General features: G+C 53.4%; 2 protein-coding genes across 4 annotated transcripts in view; both read left to right on the forward strand.

Moving 5' to 3' along the window:
• The window catches only part of RXRG (retinoid X receptor gamma), a 39,399-nt gene extending 33,073 nt beyond the window's left edge, over window positions 1–6,326 (forward strand). For 2 of the 3 annotated variants that reach the window (XM_072932439.1, XM_072932440.1), the window contains exons 5-10: window positions 1,320–1,480; window positions 2,604–2,733; window positions 3,324–3,456; window positions 4,160–4,251; window positions 4,523–4,628; window positions 5,904–6,326. In XM_072932439.1, the coding sequence (XP_072788540.1) occupies window positions 1,320–1,480; window positions 2,604–2,733; window positions 3,324–3,456; window positions 4,160–4,251; window positions 4,523–4,628; window positions 5,904–6,051 (770 nt within the window). In that variant the 3' untranslated portion in view covers window positions 6,052–6,326. 3 annotated transcript variants of the gene reach the window in all.
• A 6,019-nt stretch (window positions 6,327–12,345) lies between these two features.
• The window catches only part of LMX1A (LIM homeobox transcription factor 1 alpha), a 45,754-nt gene continuing 33,068 nt past the window's right edge, over window positions 12,346–25,031 (forward strand). Inside the window, exons 1-4 of the mRNA XM_072932959.1 lie at window positions 12,346–12,771; window positions 13,160–13,355; window positions 13,653–13,767; window positions 14,395–14,581. Of these exons, the coding sequence (XP_072789060.1) occupies window positions 12,374–12,771; window positions 13,160–13,355; window positions 13,653–13,767; window positions 14,395–14,581 (896 nt within the window). The 5' untranslated portion in view covers window positions 12,346–12,373. The remainder of the gene's footprint in view (window positions 12,772–13,159; window positions 13,356–13,652; window positions 13,768–14,394; window positions 14,582–25,031) is intronic.

The raw sequence follows: 25,031 nt of genomic DNA on the forward strand, positions 1-25,031 counted from the left end.
TGCAGCATCACCAAAGCTGTGCTGCCTCAAGCTCACAGGGCAGCTGGGGACTGCACAATGCCAGGCTGGAATAAAAAACTTAATCCGAGGCCCAGCTCCCTCTTCCAGCCAGGTGCAAAGTGGTTCAGAGGACCAGGGTGTTAGCACAACTTCCTTCTGCAGAGAGTGAAAATTTAAACCCCAGGATCCTGGTGGATCCTGTGGGAGTTTGGCTGCAGCAATCACAGGGGCTTTTTGGGAGCTGCAGAAACTGAGGACAGAGTGCAGCTTGAGTCCAGAGGCTGAGTGATGGGACTGGCATTTCCTTGCCATGTTATTTCTTCCAGTAAGATTTTGGTGGCTTCAGAAACACTTGCCTGGCTTTTCCTGTCCACTGCTCTAAAGAGGACAAGTGTTCCCCCCAGCAGGCTGGCATATACTTGTGTCCTGTGTTGCCCTCCCTCACAAGCACCAGGCTGGATGCCCCACTGATCCATCTCCTTGGGTGCTGCCATTTGTCCCCAGCAGTGAACCAAACAAATATAATACCTGCTGGTCACTTCTTAAGAAGGACTGTTGTATTTCCCTTTGGGATTTCTTAAAAGAAAAAAGCGTAGCCAGGACTTCTGTTGCACACAAGGGTTGACATACCAGATGCACAGGTCCTACACTGACCTGTCTTACACACAGCAGCCCTGGGAGTTAAAAACTGAGCTTTGGAGAGAATGTCACGCTTCTGTGCCTTCTTTGGAAAACATACAGAGAGGGGAGAAGGGAGTGAAGGTGTTGGGGTACTGATGTAGAAGGAACTTTCTAGTGGGGAGGATCAGGAAGAGAGGTGATGCCAGGGCCAGACTGGGTAGGATTTTTCTCAGGAATGAGACAAGCAGCATGTGTGAATCCATCTGGGGGTTTGGGACTGTCTAGCCCTGCTGCTGGATGCTCTGGCTGCTGTGGGATTGTTGAAAGCATACTGGGACTGCTGGAAGCATGCTGAGAGCACAAAAACCTGTCTGTGAGGGCTGGGTCCCTCCTGCCTCCTCCAGCACCCAGTGACAGCCGAGTCCAGGCTGCCACCTGGAGGTATCAACTCCTCTTCCCTCTCTTCTGAAGCTCCATACTTTGGAAATCACAATCCTTGGTCAAGTTTGGAGGCTACTGGTCTGCAGCAACCTCAGAGTTCTTGGTGTGGGAGCAGCTATTTTAATGGGTGCACATCCAAAATACCCATTTATTTCCTGTTCTTCCCTTCGTGAGGGGGTCTCACCCCACCTGTGGGGACCCCCTGTGCGCAGCTGAGTGTTGCTGTGGCTATGGAGAGCTGTGTTTGTGTCCCACAGCTGTGCAGGAGGAGAGGCAGAGGAGCAGGGAGCGCAGTGAGAACGAGGCCGAGTCCACGAGCAGTGGCAGTGAGGACATGCCCGTGGAGAGGATCCTGGAAGCTGAGCTGGCAGTGGAGCCCAAAACAGAGGCATACAGTGACGTGGGCACAGAGAGCTCGGTAAGAGCCCCTGGCATCACCTGCAGCCAGAGATTTGAGCTGGGAATTGAGCAGACAAGCAACATGTGAACGACAAGTGTTTTACAAGAGCGCTTTACTCCACACCACCTAAAAAATCACCAACAGTTTCTCTTTTGAAGCTACTCTGAATGACAGCTAGAAAATAGCTTATATGTTATTTTCCAAGCATTTTTCCCCAAGTCTCTTTTAGTTTCAATGAGGAATCTCATTGGAGATGCTGGAGAGTCTGAGAGCCCTGTGCTGGCTTTCACATGTGCCTATAGCCCTGAACACTTCTTGTCTGCCCCGTGACCAAGGCTGGGGTGGAGCTGAGCACAGCAGGATTACTGCTGTGGTTTTACTGGATGAAACTGGTGCTCATGTCTATTCAGGGGCTCCTCCCTGCCTTTTAGATAAGCCCTGGGGAGCAGGACTGCAGCTGGCCACAAGGGACTTGCTATGCAAAGGGCAACAAGCAAACAGAAAAGTCAGCAACCAGCTCAATGCCTTAGGATTTTAGCTTTTATACCTTTCAAATCCTGTACTGCTTTAGTGTATAACTCTAAACTCCATATAGAGTGTTAGCTGTCTTCACATTTTGGTCACACAAAACAATCTCCCTGGGCCTGAAACTCAAGGACACCCTACAGCCTCAGGCCCTGAAAAGTATCAACAAAAAGTGAAATGGGGGGGAGCAAACTGGGGGTATCTGACTTCATTACCTGAAGCTGTAATTGGAGGATTAACATTTGATATGTAAATGGACCAAACTTATAATTGTCTGAAAAATTTGTGAGCATTGTCCATATTGGGTGTAGCCTCTGGGAGGCTTCTGGCTGCCCAATGTGTGCCTGTTGAAGGCCTTTAATAAATACCCACTTTTACTCTCTTAATCTTGTCTAGCCTCTGTTAGAACATAAGGCTGACTTGGCTGGCTGCAGAGGGGACAGTGGTACCAAATACCTGCTCTTCCCAACAGCACCCACCTGAGATTATTGGCAGTTTGGGTGTTGTACTTGTGGCGTTGGGTACCGTTAACTCGATTGTGATTATCAAAGACCTTTCACTGATGAATCCTCCTCTTTTTCTCTGCTCTTTTCCTTTTGATACCCCTCTCTGTCAGACAAATGACCCAGTCACCAACATCTGCCACGCTGCTGACAAGCAGCTCTTCACACTGGTCGAGTGGGCCAAGCGCATCCCCCACTTCTCCGACCTGACGCTGGAAGACCAAGTCATTCTCCTCCGGGCAGGTAGTGTCCCCCACCTGTGGCTGTCCCTGTGCCCCTGTCCCTTCTCTGGGCTGTGTGAGAGCCAGCCAGGCTGGATGGTGAATGTGCAGTCCTGAGCCAATCCATTCCTACATCCCCCAGTCTGAGATAAGATGAGAGGTTGGCAGAGGCTGTGGATGGGGCAGTAGAATCTGTTGTTTGTAAAGAGGTTTGAATTGCTAGGAATATGTTTTTTAGGAAGAAAACCTAGAATATTTTCCCCCTTTCTTTTTTTGTAATTTTTTTTTTCCTTGAGCCAGTTTCTGCTCCTTGCTTGCTGCTAGTCAGGGTCATCGAATCACAAAACATCCTGAATTGGAAGGAATCTGCAAGAATCATCAAAGTCCAACTCCTGGCCCTGCTCAGAACAACCCCAAGAATCACACCATGTGCCTAGAGCATTTCCCAAGTATTTCCAAGGGATAGGCCACCCCTTGCAGTGTTGGCAAGGGGGTGCCAACTCTCCTCTGAATTTAGTCCAAAGCCAGCAGGGAGAAACCAGCTCTGCTGCTCCATGTGGCACTGATTTTTGGCTGGACTCCCTGACGTTTCCTGCGCTCCTGTGCTTGCAGGCTGGAATGAGCTGCTCATTGCCTCTTTCTCCCATCGCTCCGTGTCGGTCCAGGACGGGATCCTGCTGGCCACAGGCCTGCACGTGCACCGCAGCAGTGCCCACAGCGCTGGCGTGGGCTCCATCTTTGACAGGTACCACATCCCTGCTCTTTGACAGGTTGCCACATCCCCCAACAGGGGTGGCCAGGCTGGTTCTGCCTTCCCCTCTGAATGGGAGCTATGCCCTTAAGGGAACTAGAGCAAACCCTTTTGGGGCAGAAGTAGCTTGGAATGAGCAGGGGATGTTTGACTGATGTGAAAAACAAGAACAGGGTAAAAGCACAGTGAAGCAGAAGCAGATGTTGGGTTGGGTGTGCAGGGGGAGGAAAGCTTATGTCTTGAGAGTTTGCTGTAGCTGTATCTAGGCCTAATATTGCTCACCAAGAGCAAAGCCTTAAACCCCAACTTGCTTGTGTAACAACTGCACACATATTGTCCCTGCCCTGCCTGCTCCCTGGCTGGCAGGACACTGCCCCACCGCTCCTTACCTGGCATGTGTAAGGACAGTGCCCATATTTTGCACTACACAGTAAAAAGTGGAGAAAACCCATGTGGTGTTCCTTGAGTGAGTGCAAATTGTGAGTGCTGTGTGCTGAACAAAGTGAGAACAGGAGCCGGTTTGATGCTCAGGTCCCTGGATGTTGCTGATGTGCTTGTAGAACAGCAGCGTGGGGCATGGCTGTGCCTCAAAGATGCCTCTCTTCCTGCAGAGAAGAATTGAGGGTATTCCCAGTGCCTATTTTCAGTGGAGAAACTTGTCTCTGATTGTCTGCTCACCCATGTCCCCCACACGCAGGGTTTTGACAGAGCTGGTGTCCAAAATGAAAGACATGCAGATGGATAAGTCGGAGCTGGGGTGCCTGCGAGCCATTGTCCTGTTTAACCCAGGTAAGCCACAGGCTGGGGACAGTCCCAGGTGACAAGGACTCCCTCTGGGCCACAGCAGGTCACTGTGACATCGAGCATCAGGCTGCAGACAGATTTCATGCTTTGGGTTGGAAGGTTCCTTGAGGATCACATCATTCCAACCCCGCTGCAATGGGCAGGGACAGCTCCCAGCAGACCAAGATTGGTCCCAGCCCTCTCCTGCCCGTGCACACAGCACAAACACCCCCTCTGCAGAGATCCTTTCCCCACCTGTATTTCCTCCCTTGAGCAGATGCCAAGGGTTTGTCCAGCCCCTCAGAAGTGGAATCTCTGCGGGAGAAGGTCTATGCCACGCTGGAAGCCTACACGAAGCAGAAGTACCCCGAGCAGCCAGGACGGTGAGTGCCCCCGGCAAGGCCAGCGTGATGCCCACCCTGGAGAGAGGATCCTGCCACAGTGCCCAAATCCCCAGCCTTGAGAGTACCGTGGGGATGAATTTTGTTGCTTTCCAATCCAATCCTACCCTCTGCTGGCCGAGCTCTTGAAGCGCCGGCAGCTGGGTTGGTGCCTGAGGAATCTTCTGCTGGTCTTGGCTCTGGCTGTCACACAGACACTGCAAGTGGGCTCTGGGCAGGGGGAACAGGGAACAGGCTGCCAGCTGCACCCCTTCCAGCTGCACCCCCTTCCAGCTGAGGGGCTGCACACCCTCTGGGAGCCTGGGGGGTTTTGAAGACAGATTTAAATAGTACTGTGGAAAGGTGTTAAGTGTTCAAATCTTGGCGGGAGAATTTGAATGTATTTTCTTTTTTTTTTTTTTTTTTTTTTCTCTTTTAAATTTTTAAAATGCCAAATTCTGTTTTGGAAAGGTCCATATTCCCACCACACGAGGCAACGAGGCAACAAATGCTTATATTGAATGGTTAAAGGAATCTAAGTCTCAGAATGCCCCATGTTGGAATCTGTTATATTGATGATTCTGAAATTGTAAAAAGTCTCTGTCTTTCTGCCCCATTGCCAAAGAAGAAGCCATAATTCGTCTGTGCTGGTTTCAAGGGTGTTTATTCTGTTTATCTCTAACATGTTCTGCTGCCCTGCCGCAGCTCTGTCCTGCAGGGCAGCGTGTGGGGCTCTGCCCTCAGTGGGATGTTACAAACATTAAATACCAGAAACTACCTGTGCTATATTTACAATAATGTGCCAATATCTGTCACCTACGTTGGACAGTGTGTCCCCAGCCTGAACCAACAGAAAAATGCCAACACCACAGTGAAACATGGAGGGCATGAAGAAGGAGAAAAAGGACAAGACACACCCAATTCCTCCATCTTGTCCCCTTTGGACCCTAATCTAGAATCCTAAAATTTTACTTTTGCACCCGTGCCACACTTAATTATTACTTATATCAAACACTCAGAGCTGGTAATTCATCCTGTAAGATTGAAAACTCTTTTCCATGGACAGAGATCACAGCCAGTGTCTCTGGGGGCTCTGTCCAGGGGGGTTCCTGACCCCTGCCAGGGTCCCAGACCTGCCAGGGCAGCCAGAGGGAAGCCCTGGATTCCCACAGCCCCAAAGCATTTTTTTGGGGAGAATTTGGGCTGGTACAGGCTTGGAAATAAGTGGGAGAAGGCAGCCAGTGCCTCCCTTGTGACTCTGACTCTGGTCTTTCCCAGGTTTGCCAAGCTCCTCCTGCGCCTGCCGGCGCTGCGGTCCATCGGGCTGAAGTGCCTGGAGCACCTCTTCTTCTTCAAGCTGATTGGAGACACCCCCATCGACACCTTTCTCATGGAGATGCTGGAGACACCCCTGCAGGTCACTTGAGGGTCTGTCTGGCCAGAGCCTGGCCCCCTGTGCCCCTGCACAGCCTCCTGCCCCTCTGCTCTGAGCCCCTGAGAGCTCCAGAGATGTCCTTCGCCCTCCGCTCCTCCTCGGTGGGGTTGTCGTGGTTTTGTACAGCTGTAAATCACCCCCTCAAGCCCTTTCTGGGGGGGTCACAGATCCTCTACCCAGCTAACATCCCCCTGCCCCCCTGTACAGATAATTGCTTTAAATTATTTTTTCATTCTCAATAAAAGTCAACAAAACAAATAAAATAATACGAGTGAGGCACTGATTGGAGCTGGCAGAGCAGTGTTCTCTTTTGCTGTGGTCACAGCTTGGGATGGGGCTGAGGGTCCCTCCTGACACCCTTGGGCAGCCCAAGTCAGGGCAGAAATGTCACTTGGGATATCTCTGCTTGTGCTGATGGACACAGTCCTCTGGCTGAGAGAAGACAGGTATTGCTTCTTCTTGTTTCTGCTAAAGAAAGACCAAGAGGAACTTGTTGCTGTGAATCAAAACATTTCATTCCACCATCTTAAAAAGAAACTCTTGGACTCTTTGAATTCTTTGAATTTGTAAAATAACATTTAAAGTACGTTTTTAGTGTGTGAGAGGGTGGTTGTCTGGTTTTGGTTGGTTAGTTTGGTTTTTTGTTTTTCTTTTCTGAGCTAGTCTAGCTACTGACAAAGAACTGAAATCCAGGTGGAGTATATGAAAGTGATGCAGATGTGCTCGTGGATAACTTTCCATTTTCCTGAAGCTTCACACATCCAGTTCTTTTTTCGTTTCCCTTCCATATTTTTGCTCTGGAAACAGCTTCATGAATCTCAAATTTATAATCTCACACTTCCACAAGTGAAACTTGCAGGAAAGGAAAGAACCAGACCCTCTAACAAACCATCCTCAAAGGCTTGCCTGGTCTTTCTCCTGCTGCAGCGGCACCACTGGAGCTCCCCACTGCAACCAGAGTCAAACGAGTTAAAGACATTAATTTGTTCAATATGCAGCGCTTATCCTGGTGGGAAAATGTCCTCCCAGGAACCCAGCGAAACTGTCTGTATTATTATTCATAAAACAGGTGTAGTGTTAAGTGATCTGCCCCTCCTGACCCTCTCAGCAGACAGTGGGGTGAGATGCAGCTTTGCCTGTCCGCGTGACAGATTGCGACGCTGCCGGCTCGGGGAAGTTGGAGGGAGAGGAGGACTGACAACAGAAAAGGAAGAAGGATAAAAATGGAACGTTTTGTTGAAGCTCCCACATGGGGACATGATTCATTTTCCAGTTTTTCGCTGAGAGAAGGGAAAGGAGAATTTTAAAAAGCGGAGAAAAAGAGGAAAAACCCCAACATTACAAAACCGCTTTAATTTCTTCTTGTCCTCCTGAGAAAAACCCAGGAGGGAGAATTTCAAAACCTGTGAAAAGAACTGACCAAGAAGCTACTTTTAATTGAATAGGTAATTTTTGGTTAAAAGAGGTGTTTAAATAGAGAAAATACTCAACCTGCTCATTGTAAAACTGCTGCTGGAGAGTCCAACAATAGCACTTCTGGATTGAGAATAAAATTACATCTCAAACTGCAACTGGAGAGGCTGCATGCAGACTGTGCTGGGATGGTGCCACACCAATGCTGCTGGTTAGATGAAGCAAGAGGACACCTCCAGCTCAGGCTTCCCCTCTAAGAGATGTAAACTTCTAAGAGCTGGTCCCCAGCTGCCTGGGTTGGATTTCTTTCCTGATGGATGCTGATCTCAACCTACTGTTTGTAAACAAACCCAGACCGCTGCCTGTGATATTTTGGAAGTGATAAGACATGGTAACCAAGACAGGGCAGGAAGTCTTGAGGTGGCTGCTGGCCACGCTCACTCTTAGCAGTCTGGAAGGGTAGTCTCTGGGTTCTGGGCCACGAGGTCTCCAGGCTACAGTTTGAGCAGGGCTTTGTCCTGTTTCTCCAGATGACTACTGGGTTTTTTGAAAAAAAAATAAAATTAACACACAGCACACCACAAAGTCCCCCACCCTGTGTCTGGCAGGGCAGAGAGACCATGACTCTCCACGTGGCCTCTGTGAGTATGACACCACTTGCTCATCTGAAAGTGCCACTAGCAAAAAACAATGTTCTCTGCAGAGGAAACAAGTCATGGAGCAACCCAGCTCTATCTGCAGTCACTGGGGACCTGAGGGTTGATGCAATCTCCTGGATTTGGTCCCAACCCTTGGATTCCTCATTCACACTGTAGACCTCTCTACACGGATGTTGTCCAAGAGCTGTGCTTCCCCAAGCCTTGCAAAGTGTAGGAGTGAGTCTTTGGGCACCCTGAGGAACAAATCTCTTAGCAGCTGGTAAAAAGTCACCGGTGTGGATATCTTCTGTGAGTTGCTGCAGAAGAACAGCAGCTTGGCACGGCTGGAGCTCCCCCAGTCTTCAGCCCTGGAAAAACCTAATTTTCATAAAACAGTAGAAATCACAATCATTGATAAGCCAAAGAAAGCTTCATCCAGTCATTGCTTACCCCCTGAAGCCCCTCATAGCCTCAGATCAAGCTCAGACAATTTTTCCTTTGCTCTGGGGTTAATAAGCAAGCCAGACTCTGGGAATGACTGCTGCAAGGCCATTTTCTCTTTGCCACCATGCCTCACATCTGCATGAGCTTCCCGAGTTAGCAGCAGGTCCTCCCCACCATGGACAAGCTTTGTTCCTGGTGTACAGGCCAAATGTGTCAAAGCGTTTATTAATTCTGGGCTGCTCCCTCTGCAATGCTTCAAAAATAGTAGAGTTTTGGGTCCTGTAGCAGCTGCTTCAGTTTCTGCTGAGTCCAACAACAGCACTTCTGGATTGAGAATAAAAATACATCTCAAACTATAAAAGTTCAAGCTGGTTTATGTTCAGTTTGACTCTGGGCTCCCTGATGGATTGAGTGATTTCAGGGACACATCCTGTAGACCTGACATGACTCTCAGACACCAACAGTGTGAATCCAACTGAGTGCCACCAACACTGACCTTTTCTCAAGGACCTCTTCTCTGCACTGGGCCCTGGACTGCCTTCAGCATCTCACCTGAGCTTCCCTGAGATATTCTCTTTGCTGCCTGGTTCCTCTGCTCCTCCCCTCTGTGTCCCTCCCAGCTCTCTGCTGTCCCATCAGAGGCCCGGCTGGGGAGGCTGGGCTCGGTTGGTGCCTCATGGGGCACAGGGAGGAGGGGGAAAAGGGGAGGCTCCCCAGAGCTGCTGCTGATGGCAGTGTGTCAGAATCTGTGGTATTGATGATTCTGAGATTGTAGAAAGTCTCTGTCTTTCTGCCCCGCTGCCAAAGCAGAAGCCATAATTCGTCTGTGCTGGTTTCAGGGTTGTTTATTCTGTTTATCTCTAACATGTTCTGCTGCCCTGCCGCAGCTCTGTCCTGCAGGGCAGCGTGTGGGGCTCTGCCCTCAGTGGGATGTTACAAACATTAAATACCAGAAACTACCTGTGCTGGATTTACAATAACGTGCCAATATCTGTCACCTACGTTGGACAGTGTGTCCCCAGCCTAAACCAACAGAAAAATGCCAACACCACAGTGAAACATGGAGGGCATGAAGAAGGAGAAAAAGGACAAGACACACACAATTTCCTCCATCTTGTCTCCTTTGGACCCCTAATCTAGAATCCTAAAATTTTACTTTTGCACCCGTGCCACACTTAATTACTACTCATATTAAACACTCAGAGCTTGTAATTCATCCTGTAAGATTGAAAACTCTTTTCCATGGACAGAGATCACAGCCAGTGTCTCTGGGGGCTCTGTCCAGGGGGGTTCCTGACCCCCTGCCAGAGTCCCAGACCTTCCAGGGCAGCCAGAGGGAAGCTCTGGATTCCCACAGCAGTGGAAAGCCGTGCATCCTCTTTCAGGGAGGATGGCAAGGTACATTTTGGCGCAAAGCGTGGTAGAGAAGCCCTGATAAATCCCCAGCAGTTTATCAGCCTGAGTGGACAAAGACCAACCTCTATCTAAGCAAGGCCAGTGGCTGCCACTCCATTTCTCTCTCCTCTCTTCCTGTGCCCTCTGTGCAATCGACTCTACCTGAGGCAGGCTTGGTCTGGTGGATTCAGTGGTGAAATGAGAGGATTTCATCAGCCCAGGGCTATCTGACAGCATGGTGGCTGTGGGCTGGTCTCTGGCTTGCCTCTGTGCCAGGCTGGCCAGCCCAGCTGGCTGTGCAGCTGCTGATGCCCCTGAAGGGCTCTGGGGGTGGCAGAAGGACAGGGAGGTGTGGTCCTTGCAGGGGTGAGTGGTGTTGAGGGACTTCTCCGGTGCTGGACAAGGCTTCTTCTGTGTCAAGTTGGCTTTGGGCATTTGAGGCCCCTGGATGGTGCTGGCCCAGTGACTCCTGTCCCACGGGAGGTGGCTTGTAGCCATCTTCTCCTTGGTCTCCTGCCTGCCAGCTTCTGGGGCCAGCCCTGCCTGCTCCCACGTGTTCCTGCATCTGCTTGGCTGGGCAGAGTTAAGGTGATGCTGGAGGAGGGATCTGCAGCCAGGGCAGCTGCTGTGGCTGTGGCTACCTGGGAGCTGAGTGCTGCTGATCCCCTTCCAGCAGTGAGCAGTGGGGACCTGCACAGAACATGACAGCTGGGCAGCCTCAGCGGGGAGACGGCTGGGGAAGATGTGCAGCCCCTCTGCCAATGTTGTGGCCTTGTTCCTTCGCTTGGCAGCTTCTGTTTAATGCAGTCCTCCAGCACCACCCACTTTTTTGCAACACCTGGCTGCCTGTAGACCCCTCAGCTAGAAGGAAAAAGGCAAGAGTTGCTTTTCCTCTAGTTTAATTCTCTTTGGCTGCTGATGTTGTCCCTAGTTCTGCTCTGGCTGAGCTAATAATGGAAATTGGTCCTCAGAAGCTGTAGTGAGCAGCCTGAAATACCCTCCCCATGTTTTGTAGGGCCACTGCCCATGTTGAAGTTGCACTTTGGTGGGGGGGGGTGGTTGGAATGTATTTCTTGCATATTTTACTGGTTCACCCGGTGATCACCTTTTGCACGAGGCCAGGTGTGCCCCAGTACCTCTGACCTGTGTGGGAGCTGGTGGATGTGTAAATCACCAGCAGCAGCACCCTGCTGCAGCCTCCCTGGTGATACACACTTGCCTCAGCCCCCAAACCTGATCTTCATAGACCAAGCTGGGAATTGTACACGAGAGCTGCAAGGTGAGACAGTCTCCAGCCCCTCCTTGTATGGAGAAGAGAAGGAGGAGGAGGAAAACAGTGGGGTGGCAACATCCAGGAAAGAATGACTTCTCTCCCAGCTGCTCCTGCAGCTCTGAGCAGAGAAAATCAGGTGGGTGGACTGAGTCTGCCAGCAAAGTGCTCAGCACAGGGACACAGATTTTAGCAGCGCTCGTGGATGGTATCCCCACCCCATGGGGCTGGCACTCCCTGGCTCTGTAAGGAAAATCTGCCCTGCACAGCTCTGTGGGATGCACAGGGAGGCAGGAAGAACAGCAGGCAGTGCTTGGAGCCCCTGGTCATGCTGCAGTCCTTGCTGGGCTGGTGTCTTGGCAAGGTGGCTCCAGTGGATCTGGCTACTCTGACACTTGGCTGTAGCTGCTCAGAGACCTTCAGGAGAGCCAAAGACAAAGGTGTCAGAGCCCAGTGCCTCCCTGCTGCAGCCCAGCCTTCCTGGATGTGAGTGGTCACAGCTGTTTGACACTGACCCGTGTGATAGCACCAAGGCTTTTATGCCCAAACTCCCGGGGAATTATATTGGGATACAGTAGGGCTGTCCCAGGACTGTGTTTCCCTCTCCCGTGGGATTTTGGCAGGGCAGTGAGCTGCCTGTGCTAACCTGCGGCCTCTCTCCTTCCTACGAATTCCCAGAGGAGACGACCCTGCATCACCCGCGTCATCGGGGTGTGGGGAGCACTTGGTGACGAGGATGCCCCACAGAGGGGCTGGGAGCGCATCTGCCCCTGGTGCCAAGGTCAGCGGTGAGCACAGGAGGTGAGGTCCCTAAAAGCCTCCCATCCTCCGCGATCCTATAGCGGGTCCCTCGCAGCTCTGAGGCCGTTTCCCTGCTCGCCGGCCGGAGACGGGGACCCAGCCCTCCTCCGTGCCGGGGAAGCCGCGGATCCCCGTCCCGGAGCAGCGGCAGGTACGCGGCCCCAGCCCCGCTGCAGACCGCTCCGACCTGCGGGGCCGTGAAACTCCCCGGAAAACAGCGAAACCCCACAAGCAGGAGGGAAGGGAGAGCCGGGAAGGACGGGAAAGCGCCGGAGCTGCGGGAAGGCTCCAAGTTTCATCTTCCCCGGCCGGGCGGGACCGTTCCTCCGCGGGTTTCCCCTCCCCGAAACCGATGCGGTTTGGCGGAGGCGCAGCTCCGCTTTCCCGGGGCCGCTTCCCCCTGCGGCCCCGCGGAACCGGAGCCCGGAGCGGACCGAGCCCCGCTCGGCGCCAGGGATCATTGGAGACGAGCCCTCCGGGGCAGCTCTCCGGCTTTGGTGTTGGGATTTTTTTTGTTGCTGTTGTTGTTATTTCTTTTTTGTTTTTCCCCCTCCCAGCATTCATTTTCTTTAAACACTCCGGAGCAGCGGGAGCGAGGCGCCCGCGGCGATGCGCAGCGCGGGGGAGCGCATCCCCGCCGGGGACCGCCCCGGGCAGGGGACCGACTTTCCCCAAAAACTGCCAGCCTGGGCTTCTCCTGGAAGGGGGACTTGATTTCCAGCCGGTTTCATTACTGGGAGAGACGCTGTGGTGGGGCACCACCCTCTACCTTTTTTTTTTTTCCCCTCCTTTTCTTTCTTTCTTTTCTTTCTTTCTTCTCTTCTTTTCTGTTTGTTTTTTTTTTTTTTTCCTTTCTTTCTTTTCTTTTTTTTTCCTTCTGGCTTTCTAAGAAAAGAAGAAAAAAAAGCCAGGGAGCGGAGCCGGGGCGGCCAGGCCGAGCCGTGCACCCCGGAGCCGGGAAAGGCCGACAGCCCCTCGAGGCGTGGCGGGGCCGGTGCCTGCAGCCAGGCAGGAGAGCGGGGAGGAAACTTATTTCGAGTGGGGTGGAGAGGGGAGGGCAGGGGGTGGGGGTCGGGCAGGGAGGTATCAGCTCCAGGAAATGTGCCTTGGCAGCAGTCGGACGGGCGCTTCCCGGCAGGTTGGTGCGCTCCTCTCCGGAGCCGTCTAGGGAGCCGCGGCTCGCTCCGCACCCCGGGCAGCGCCGGCGGCGGGGACGTGCGGGGGTGCGGCACAGCCGGGGAGGCAGGAGCCGCTTCGAGACCCTCCAGGAGCTGTGGCTGCCGACGCCTCTCCCGCCGGCTCCTCTCAGGAAGGCACCGCCCGGGTCGCCCCAGGTAAGCGGCCGAGCCCCGCCGACGGCAGCCCCGCATCCTCCCGTCCCGCATCCTCCCGTCCGCGGCTGCGGGGGACCCGGGTCCGGTCGCCTCCCGACGTCGGGGCCGCGGGGCTGGGGGGCTGCTGCGAGCCCGGTCGGGGCAGCGGCTGCGCAGCCGGAGCGGGGGGCCCGAGGGGTTCTCCCGTCGGGAGGGAGGAGGGAGAGCGGCGCGGAGGAGCGGGAGGGCGGCCGGGGCGGGGAAGCCCCGGCCGGGGGCGGCCGGGCTGAGCGCCGTGTGTCCGGGCTGTGTTGGCAGGCGGGCGGCGCGGCCCCTCGCCCGGCCCGGCTCCCCACCATGCTGGACGGGCTGAAGATGGAGGAGAGTTTGCAGAGCGCCCTGGACCCCGCGACTCCCTTCTCCTCCTTGCTGGGTAAGTCAGGGCGCCCCGCTTGTCCTCCTGGGGACCCCACAGGGCGGGGCGCGGCCGGGCGGGCCCGAGCGATGGATGGGCACGGGAGGTTCGGGAGGCCCGGGGACAGCGTTCCCCGGCTCGGTCCTGCCCGGCGCCGCTGCCTTCTCCCGGGGTGTGCCCCCGGCGCCCGCCTTCGCTGCGCCCGCTTCGTTCCGCGATTGCATTAAATTGTGTGTCCCCCTAAACCCGCCTTGTAACGAAGGGCTATCGTTCGTATCGAGCAATAAATAATTCATTTTTTTCCTTTTATCTTCGTTTTAATATCGGTTTCAAACTGTCGCCCTCTCCCTGAGCTGCGGCTCCGCTGCCGCCTTTCCAAGAGGAACGAAATTGGGGGCGATGTGCCCCCCCCGGAGCTGCCCCAAGGCACAAGCCCCTCCTGGATTCCGCAGTAGCTCCCCGCACACCCCCGTCCCCCCGCGACCCACGGGCCCGTGCGGGGAAAGCGAGAACCGCGGGACCCTCCGTCCGTCCGTCCGTCCGTCCGTCCGTCCGTCCGTCCGTCCGTCCGTCCGTCCCTCGCCCGGCCCGTCTCCCCGGCTTCCTTTCCCTCCGCCCACCCCAGCCGCGGCTCCTTTCCCGCAGGCAGAGCCGCGACCCCCAAGTCGGTGTGCGAAGGGTGTCAGCGAGTGATTTTGGACCGGTTCTTGCTGCGCCTGAACGACAGCCTGTGGCATGAGCAGTGCGTCCAGTGCGCGTCCTGCAAGGAGCCCCTGCAGACCACCTGCTTCTACCGCGACAAGAAGCTCTACTGCAAGCTGGACTATGAGAAGTAAGTGTCGCTTGCCCCTCGGGGAGCCCCCCTCGCTCTGCTCTCACCGCCCACAAAGCCCCAGCGCCCTGTAAAAGCTGGTGGGGGGGACTGGTGTCCCGCTGCTGCTCCCCACTTCCCCTGCCCCGTGTTTCCCAAGAGGTGTCGGCCCTTGCTGTGCTGCACGCTGAGTTGTGCTTCTGCCCCGCGGTCTCCTTGCCCCCTGGCTCTGCCCTTTTCAGAGGTGTTTCGTTGGGCTCAGGTAATGCCCTGGGAATTGAGGATGTTTTGTTGGGAGCTTGGGAGACCCACGGTAACCCCGTGTGGGGATGGGTCCAAGCATTTTCCTCTGGTTTTATTTTCCTATGGAGCATCTGGAGGAGGAAAGTTATATCCTCCCTGACCTGGTGCTGGACAAGGTTATTATTCTGATATCCTCACAGGCAGGGAAATGCTATTGCTCTCCCCCCTGGTTGGTGGGGAAACTGAGGCACTCGGCAGGAACCAGGGAAGGCCTGCTGAATTCCGAGTATTGACTGTCGCGCAGAGGCTTTTCCTGCATCCGGGTCTGTGATGCTGAAGAAATTGGGGTGTTAAAGCCTCCCAGCCCTGAGGCTTTCCTCTTTGAAAGTGTGGGGTTAGGGGGAACAACAATGAGAAAATTATTTTTCTTTTTTAAAAGAAAATCCATTCCAGTGGGAATGGGGAGAAGGCTGCTGAATCTTCCCTCCCCTGCAGCTGCTTTCATTTTTTTTCCTGCTCATCCTGCTCTTGCCATCCTTTCCGGACCCCACTGCCTGGCTGAGTTTTGGAGCTGTTAAATTTTTGTTGCCTCTGGGCTGGTTGTTTCTTGAGGAGGTTGTAGGTGGGGGACCGGATCCCTCCCTATGGTGATAGCACGGCTGTGGAAGCCCTGCAATTTAATTCCCTTTCTTATAGCAGAAAACAGCGATCGTTGATGCTCTCATCCCTGGCCTTCGGCGAGCTGGTGAGCGTGCCGAGGTCGAGCCCAGCTCTAGGCCTTCTTAAAGTTGGGGTTTTGGGTTTTTTGGGTGTTTTGGGTTTTTTTTTTCCTCCTTTAAATCCTGTATTGTGGGTCTGAGTTTAATCACTATGGATACAAGGCAAATTGAAAGCAGAATTTGTGCGCGTGACCTTGTTTTCAAATGTTTACGAAAGAGCGGAAGAATTAGCTGCCGTGAGAGTGGAAAGGAGAGAGCTGCGCCACGGGGTGGGTTTTTGTAGGCAAAAAAATTGTTGAGATTGGGTGCGCTGCTTGTTTGTCTGTAGAAATTTGGCTACGGGTTCCCATACATTTCGACCACGTTCAATTCTCATTTTCTGCCTTGTCGGTATTTTTGTTTGGACCATCAAGGGGAAATTGGGGTGACTGTCACCCAGAAATGCCTTTCCAGCTTGCAGCACATGTGGATTTTACTCTTGACTGCAGCTTGTGAGCTCTTGAAGTGGCTCCAACCTGAAACCCTCCTCTGATGTCTGTTGGCCGTGGAAGAAATCGGTGCCGCAGTTGGCTTCTTGCTGTGCCCATCTATCTCACTGTTGGGATGGACAAGGATGACTGCGGGAAAAAAATGTTACAAATTTTTCCTGAGTTCCAGTAATAGCACCATTTTTCCTGGTTCTTTCTTGGTTGTGTTTGTGCTGGTGACTTTTGCCCGAGCCGGGAGGCTCGGGCTCTGTGATGGGTGGTTTCCCGAGGTGTGATGGTTTTAACCCTAACTCACTGCTGGCCTCTTCCCCTCCTGCCCCTGCTTGCTTCTTGCCATCATCTCATCATCCCCTTGCATTTAATGTTAATTATTTTAGCACGGGGGTGAAGGTTTCTGTCCCTTCTCCTTTCATCCTCCCCGCAGGATTCTGCTGTGCCGCTGGTGCGACTCCTTACCTGGTGATGGCAAGGACGCAGAGCAGAGTCCCAAAGAACTGCTCCCTTTGGGCTCTGCCGAGCTTTATATAACACTCTATTTACCAAAAATCCTTCTTTCTTTTCCCAAATGCCCATCCTGCATTTGGACTGAGCATTTTCCTGGGTACAGGAGCACCGTGCCTGCCTTAGCCACAGTGCCAACACCGATAGCAGGGATTTGAGAGCAAAACGCGCGGAGGAAGAGCCGCTGCTCTCAGACTGAGCTCATTATCTCGAGCTGGTTAATTATCACAAGTGACTGACACTCCTTGCAGTGGAAAGCGGCCGATCCTCCCGGTGGCAGCGGCGTAGCCGGGCTCCGGAGGCCTCTCCGGGCGGGAAGGCTGCGTGTGGAATGCCGGGGGTGTCAGGGAAGAGTTGGGATCCAACCTGCCGCGATCACGGTGTCGGTGTTCTGTGGTTGTGTTTGGTTGTGTTTTTTTTGTTTGGATGGTTTTGTTTTGGTTTTTTTTTAAATTGAAAGAAGGGATTTCTCTTCCAGATGGTGAATGTTGGGGTGTTTTCCCAGGGACAAGTAGGTGCAGAATTTTCCGACACGTCTCTGCACTCTCTGAGCTCTGTTTGTAACAAGGCTGCAGAGGGTTAATGAGGGAGCACGAGACGGCAGCTATGCCTTCAGTTATAAATACACCCATGGAAAGTGTTACGGACTGATTTAGGCGAGCATCTGACTTGCTGGACTCTAGAAATCAAGGAGTAATTTGTTAAAACACATGTTTTACATTTCTTTGTCTTTCACAAAGAGGAAGGACTTGGGAGAGGACTTGGAAAGGGATGGATTAAAGGCCGAGGGTGCCAGGTCAGGTCTTGGCGTCTCTTTGGGGTGCCACGGCTCAGGGCCCACGGGCGGTTCAGATAGTGATGCTGTCTGGGAACTTGGGGAGTTGGGGGTCACTCTTGGAGCAGTTTCCCCAGCACTGATGGGGAGGGCTCCTGGAGAGGGACGGCTCAAGCCTGTGCCCCTGGGACGGCGTCTATTTGGAGCAGAGGACACTCGTTACAGAACATCCCGAATCCCGCGGCAGCCCCCGGCGCTTGTCCAAACCTGATAAGTCTCAACTATGACAAGGTTCAGTCTTCGCCCTGGCCGGCTCCCTGGCTGCAAAGTGGCCCTGGGGACACACCCTGGCTGTGGGGCCCCTGTGGCGGTGGTCAGGGGGATGGGCTTTTGTAGTGGCAGATTTGGGGATGGGGGGGGCAACGCCAAACCTGGCCATAAACACGGAGGAGTGCTGGTAGAGATGGCAAGAGTGGGGCTACTCTGGAGCCTTAAAATCTACATGGGGATGGGAATTGTTGAGCCCCCTCTTGCCTAGTGAGGACCAAGCAGAGCCAGGGATGTAGAGAGGACCTGGAGGCACGGGAAGATCCCCACTGCAAGTTCTGGGGGCCGGGAGCACTGACAGCGGTGTGGTCATGACGGGGGGCGCAGCTGGGGAGCGTGGCGACGGCGGGGCTGCTTGGCACATCCCCAGCCACGGCGCAGAGCCCCGGCCCCAGCCCCGGCTGGCAGGAGCAGATGGCCAGCACATCTCGGAGCAGGCCTGGCATGTGGGCGCCGGCAGCGGAGGGGCGGCCGCAGCCCCCGAGCCGCCGCGCCGTGCCGGGCTCCCCGGCCGAGGCAGGCAGTTGTGTGATGCTCGCCCTGTCTTCGCACGGCTTGATGGCTCTGTGCCCTTGCCAGCTTCCGCGCCGTCATCGCGGGGCTCTCCTTGCCTGCCTCCAAAATCCCGTGCTCCCAGAGGCACGGGCTTGTGTGGGTGCTGCCGCCCTCTCCTTCATGAGTTAAGGTCTGAAGTTGTGTCGGCTGCAAAGGACAAAAAATAAAAATCCTTCCGCCCTCCCGGTGTGCCCGCATGCGAAGGAACTCGTCGGCGTTGGGTTTTCAGATCACGCCCGGCGTCTTGCCTGAGTCCTTGGCAGTGTGGTCCTGCCAGGCCATGGATGGATCTGCAGGCTCGGGGTAGCCTCCTCTGGCCCGCTGGAGGCTCCTCTGGCAGCTGCTGCTGTAGAGGAGACAGGGGGAAGAGGTTTGGAGCATGGTGGGTGTTTATCCTGCTTAACATGGGTAATGTAATGGCGCGATTACCTGGCGCTGCTTCCCCGTCCTGGAAGGGCAGTGAGGGGAATAATCCCAGATGGATCGAATGGAGATGGTGCTGGACACTGCAGCACAGCCTGGTCCCACCAGCTGGAGAGTTCCTGTGGTGTGGTGGGTTTGTCCTGGTGGTTTGCATTCTCTCACCTTGCCTTCCCTCACTGGAGAAGTGCTTTTTGTGGCTGATAGGAGAGAACTATCCCTCCAGAGAGCCACAGGTCAGCCCAGCTATAGTCCAGCATCTTCTCTGGAGGCTGTTTCCCTTCTTTTACAGCATCCTGTGGAGAGGATGATGCTGGCTTGGGTTTCTCCAGCTGGCCAGGCACTTGGAGCAGTCAGGCTAGCCTGGGTGGGGTAGGAGAGCATAGGCCAACTCCGTGGCACAATGTCCCTCTTGCTGGTCTCTCTTTCCCCACTTCTCAATTTTTCTGTCTGGTGCTTCCCGTGCTTCTTGCCCGCTCTCCATCCCCACCTAGCAGCTCATCTCCTGCAGCAAACACCTCTCTGTCCTCACCCACAGCTCCTGGAGGAATAGCGCTGACTCCCTGTGGGCTGGGAGGAGTGTGGCTGTGGGACACCCAGTCCCCACCAGGGATGCCGTGGTTGGTACTGCAGGGCTGGGACCAGGCACTGCCTCTTTTGGTTTTTGTTATTAAGTCAACTTCTTGTGCTGGCAGGGGGTGGGAAGGTGGGGAAGCAGTGGGATGCAGCAAGAGGGATCCGTGCTGGAAATGCCAGGCAAGCAGAATAGACCTTGTCTCCATCTCCACCAAGCCCTGTCCTCTCACTTGTGGGGCTCTCCCTTTCCAAAGGGAGCAAAGGAGAGATTTGGCATCTTACCCCTTCTCTTGGTCCTTAATTAGATTTGTCTTACAGTTAACATTTCATAGAAAGGCCTGGAAGTGAGTGGTGTTTGGCAGATCGGGAGCTAGGCAGTCGAATAGATTTGTCATCTCTCCCTCCGCGGTGGGGACAGGGGTGGCTTTGGGGTCACCCCATTGCCAGTGGGATCCTGGAGACTGCAGGTTGGTACCATCAGAGCCATAACCTCAACATCCTTGGGACTCATTATGCTTTCTGCCATTTTATTTTGGACACACTATGATTTTTTTTTACCTTTTTTTCCGCACTCTACGAGCTGGTGCTCCCTGCTCAGCCCCCAGTGGTGCTCTTAAAGCTGTGGGCATCGCTTCAGGTTTTTGCAGCCCTGACAAAGGCACCAAAAAGAAATTCACTGGGAAAGAAAGAGGGGTTTGTTTCACTTTGATGAGAATTTTGTCTCCACCAGCTGGAGAGACAGCTGGGGTCCTCTCCTGCCCCAGCTCGCCAGCCCTCGCCTCGCCGGCTCTTCACCTGCTCCGCCAGGCGCAGGGAGGGATTTGCCGAGCCGGGGATTTCAGAGAGCCCCAGTTGGGTTTGTGCTTCCTCAGGGAGCCCTCCAGCAGGCTCTGAACCTGATGCTGTGGCCACGGGCAGCCGGTTTGGGAGCGGGTGGAGGTGCTGGCTGTGGGCTGTGCCGACGGCTGCCCAGCGTGCGGGCAGGATTTGCCGCTGGCTGCATGTGCTACCAGGGAGACTGATCTCTGCTGGCCGTCCCCAACCCCGCTGGCAGCAGTGGGGTGGCCTCAACGTGCCCAAACCCACAGCAGTTTCTGATTCTGATCCTGCACGCTCACCTCAGGGTGTGGCAAGGAGGATCCCAAAGGCCCCTCTGCCTTGGAGCAGGAGAAAAAGGAATTTGGGGTCTAGGGCTGATCTCCTGCTCACAAGGGTGCAGGTCCTGCTCCTGTCTGAGAAGAGGGAAAACTCAGCAGTTTGGATCTGGATTCCCCACTTCTGGTGAACCTTGTGGTGTGCAGCCAAGGAGGTGCTCAGCACTCGGTGCTGGAGCGTGTCTGAGGAAGGAGAGGCTACAGCCAAGGTGGAGGAAGGTGGGAATGAGAATTGTCGCAGGTATTTTTCTTCTAAAGATGTTCTTTGTCTTTTTGTGCTCTCTTGTCTCTGGCTCGTGCCCTCTGCAGAAGCTAACACGAAGCAGGGATGGAGGACTGTGCCTTTGCCGACAATTCAATCAAGCACCTCCTCTGTAGCAGGAGTGAGGAAGATATTTAAAATAGAGAGAAAATATTTGGATTTTACTGGGCGAAAATACTGGGCTCAAGCCAGCTTAATTTTTTTTTTACATAAAAATGTGTTTTCACAAGAGATGTGAATTTCTGTGTATTTGAGATTTCAGAAGGGGAAAAGTGAGGGGGGCTATCAGCACTCTCTGTTGTAGCAAACCCTATGACAACCCCTAGTTTTGTTCCTCAGTACTTTTATCCTGGTTGGAATCCTGCTTCCTGGCAGAAAGAATCCAGCTGGCCCGTGGTTATCTTCTCCTGGGGTTGTTGGCCCTCAGGGGCAAAGGATGCACCCGTGTTGTCTTACATGTCTCTGCGAAACCAGCAGGCATCTCATTGCAGCTCTGTTTGAGGTTTGCTGTTTGTTTTTGTAGGTTTTTTTTTCTTTTTTTTGAAGATGGTCAAACCTTGGTTGCCCAGGAGAGGAGTTCTGTTATTCCTGGCTTCCCACCTCAAATATTTACGGACAGCCAGATGCCAAAGCTTTTGCAAAAGGCATGGGGCAGGCTGTGCTGTGCCGTGCTGGGGCTGTGCAGGGCACAGTGTTGGGCTGATGGCACCCCAGTTCCCTTTATTTGGGGGGGGTTTCTATGTGGTAGCTCTGTCTTCTTGCTTATCTAGGATTTTTCTGGGGTCTTATTGACAAAAGCTTGTTAGGGATCCTTCAGGTGTTCCACGCTTTGTAGGCTGGCTGGCTGAAAATGGGAGTTTTTCCCACAAAGGTTGGAGCTTTCAGGAGGGTGACGTGTGAGTTTCTGAGTGCAGGGGTGAAATCATGTCATGTTCAGTGCAAATAATTTATTTTCTCCTGCTGCACTGTACTTGCATGCACCTACCTGTTTTCAGTAGAGTGTTGTGAGTGCTCATGAATATGATCCTGTTTTTTGGGGTCAGGTCTTCTGCACTAGTGCCTGGTCTGGGGACGGTGGACCATGGTTGCACACAAGAGAAAGAACTGACAGTTGGCTCTCTCACCCATTAAACTGAGCTGGAAATACAAATCTAGCTTAAAAATGCTTCTTTTATCATCATAAGCGCTTACAGCATCTTTCTGGGTGAGTTTGAATGCGGGATATGAATCCTCTGTGTCTCTCCAGATCTGCCTAATTTTTATGTCACGCTCACCTTTGTTTTCCACCTTGGGCTACCTTGGTCCAAAGGTGAGCCTGAGTTTGTGTTGCAGCTCCTCCCAGGCACAAATTGGCATGATTAAGGTACAGATTGAGAGGAGAAGGCACAAATCATTAGGAGAGGCCCTCTCCTCTGTATCCTAGCAGGCAGTGATGTCGGAGGGTCCCTGTGGCTGTGGATGAGTGGCTCTCCCTGCATGGAGACATCCTGCTCTCCCTCGGGGCCGATGCCTGGAGGGGCAGAGGATGCTGGAGGATGCTTCCTTTGCCAGCCCTTGTGCTCCACGAGCACAGGGCTCAGCACTGATCCTCCCGAGCTGTCTCCATGTCACTGCTGTCCCTACATTGTTTCTCTCTGCTCCCCACCCCTCTCCTTCCCTCGTGGGTTTCTTTTCCTTGACAGCGGAACAAATCCCTTTTCACGGGACCATCGCTCCCCGGCCCGTTGCCCCCCACCCCTGCCGTGCAAAATCCCCCTCCCCTGTTCCTCTGGAATGACAACCACCATCCCAGTGGGGTGGAGAGCCCCTGAAATCCCTCTGGGCAAGGTTCCCTGCCCTGTAAAGGAGCAAAGTGGGGTCTTAAAAGCATAAGAGGCGAGGGCGATTCCTGCAGAATCCATTGTTTGGATGCAATTGATCTCTTTGGGAGGTGCATCCTCTCCTCTGATGTTGTGCTTCAGAGATCCTTGGATGGACCTGGAGCCTGTGTGTCCAAGGACTCTTTCCTTCCTGCCTGGGGCCAGTGGGGCCATGCTGTAAGTTGATTTTTCGCTGCATAGCATTGCCCAAGGTGGCTGAGCAGGAAGAGGATGGTGTGGAATTCTCTCTTTGCTACTGAACACTCAGGGAAGCTTTTGGCTGGAAAAATTTGGAAAGGAGAGAGAAACAGGTTAAGGGACCTGAAGGCAGTTTTCAGCTGTAGCAGCTTTTTTTACTTGAAAGAGTCAGTGTTGTCATTTCTTGCCTCCAACCCCTACCATTGTAAAATCATCGGGATGCTTTTGTTGGCAAAAATTCTGCTTGGAATTTGCTGGCCCTGTTAAGCCTTTAATTCTAGAAAACTGCATCTTAGCTCTGAAAAGGGTTATTAACCCCTGCAGTGGTTTATTTAAATGGGAGGAGGGCAATGTCATGTGTTTGCAGTGGCCTCCACAGGGGTGGTTGAGATTAATAAATTCATGGGTGCTGCTAGTGGAGGCAGGAATTTGTTGAGGAACAACCCAAAACTCCTGCCTGATGATTTCTGTGTTGAGCCTGGGTTGGAACAGCCCTCCACCATGCTTCTGGGGCACCTTCTCTGGGCATCTTTTCCGTTTCTGCTCTTGGAGAGTCAGGAGAGGAGGGAATGCCAGCTGTGCTCTGCTGTCAGGTGTGTGGGACCCCAGCCCTGTGCTGGGTGCTGAGGAGGGGATGACAGCCTCCTTTCCCCTTACAGACCAACTGCTGTAGGTTCCTGCAAGGGCTGAAGGCGAGGAAGAGGATCCCACAGGATTCAGCCAAGCCAGGGTCTGAATTGCCCCATGGAAATGCTGAATCCAGGTTTTGGCTGCAGGGAGAGCAAGGTGCTGCTCACTGAGCAGTGTCCTTGAACCCATCCATCCTCTTGTCTTGGGTGTTGGTGGACTCTGGAGTGGTGGGATGGCTCAGGCTTGTGTGCCTGGAGTCTCACCTGTGCCAGAAGGGTGACCAGCTGGGTTGGTGATGGAGAACTGAAATCCTGAATGATTTCTAACTTGGCATCCCCTCTGCCCAGCAGCTTGCAGCCGTGGTATTGAGCAGATCCTTGTAAAGGGCGTTGTGGGTGTGGGAGCTTGGTGAGGAAATCATTGAGTGTCTGAAACTTCTTGATGCCTGCTCTGGTGGGTGCTGCTCCTTCCCTCTGCACCCGTAATTATGAGAGGCTGAGAGAGCAACCTCAGTGGGCTGGCATGAAAGTTTAATGAAGCTTAAAGTCTTGTGGGTCAGGCTCTTGAGTCTGAGCTTGTTTCAGCTCTGGATCTGGGGAGGAGGGTTAAGCAGAAAGGAGGAGAGGCTTCCTGCATGTTGCCTCAAGGACATTAAACCCCACGTTGATGGGAGAGGCTGCTGTGGAGATGGATTAGGAGAAAGTAATGAAGGAGGACATCAGAGATGGATGAGGATGGGTGAAGGGCCCTGCGTGGTGAATGTAGCTCCGTGTGAGGTATTTATCCTTGGCAGTGGGAAAGCTGCCCATGACAGGGACGAGGTTTTTCTGGCCCCTGCTGTGCTAAGATGCCCTGTGCAGCCCCAAACCCAGGTGGTGCAGGTGCTGGCATGCGGCAGGACCCGGATGGCTCAGCCAGCTCCTGTGGGAGATGTTCCAGGCTGGGGAGGGTTATTGGGATGCCGGTGTGTGTGCGACACAACAAGTTCCGTGGCATTGTTTTGGTTCTCCATGGCCAGCCAGGTTCAGAGGCACCGATGCAGGAGGAGGTGAAGTGATGAATCTGGCTGCTAAACCAGAGGCCCAAATCCCAGCTCTGCTGGGATGGCCCATCCCCATCCTCCAGAGGAAGTGCAGTTTCCCTGCCAATAATGTCTTTATGCTATTTCCAACCACATAACAAAACATCCCAGGAACTCCCTGAATCCTTGGCTTTTAAAGTAAGTATACCCCCACCTTGAAATGATTTATTTTTGCCTGTTTTGGCACTTCTGTCTCCAAGCATCAGCCATGATCCTTCCCTCCCCTGCCTGATGCCTGCAGAGCACCATTCTCAGGCAGAGCAGCCTCATTTTGGGGTGATGCTTTGCAGGTCTCTTTTGTCAGCCAAGGACGTGTGTCAGGCACATTGTGGGTGAGAGGTGCTTGTGGAACAACACCCAAATCTACGCCTTTCCCTTTAGTTCTCTTGTGCCAGAAAAGTGCAGCAAAAGTCAACCAACGACGCATCTTGCCGAGGCTGCATTTTTTTTTCCATGAGGATTAGTGGTTCAAGAGCGGGGATTTTCAAACTGACAAGCCCTTGGCAGAGAAATAATTACAGGATTTTTTATCCTTTGTATTTCCTAAGTAGTTCTAAATAACTTTTTCCCTTGAGGCATTTTTTAAGTCTAAAATACAGAGGGAAAAATGTGAATTTCCTTAGTGTCCTTGAAAATATGCAAGATGTTTGTGGAGACTATTTAAGTTTCAGCTATACGGTTTT

This window comes from Taeniopygia guttata, chromosome 8 (assembly GCF_048771995.1).
Source record: "Taeniopygia guttata chromosome 8, bTaeGut7.mat, whole genome shotgun sequence".
Classification (NCBI taxonomy): domain Eukaryota; kingdom Metazoa; phylum Chordata; class Aves; order Passeriformes; family Estrildidae; genus Taeniopygia; species Taeniopygia guttata.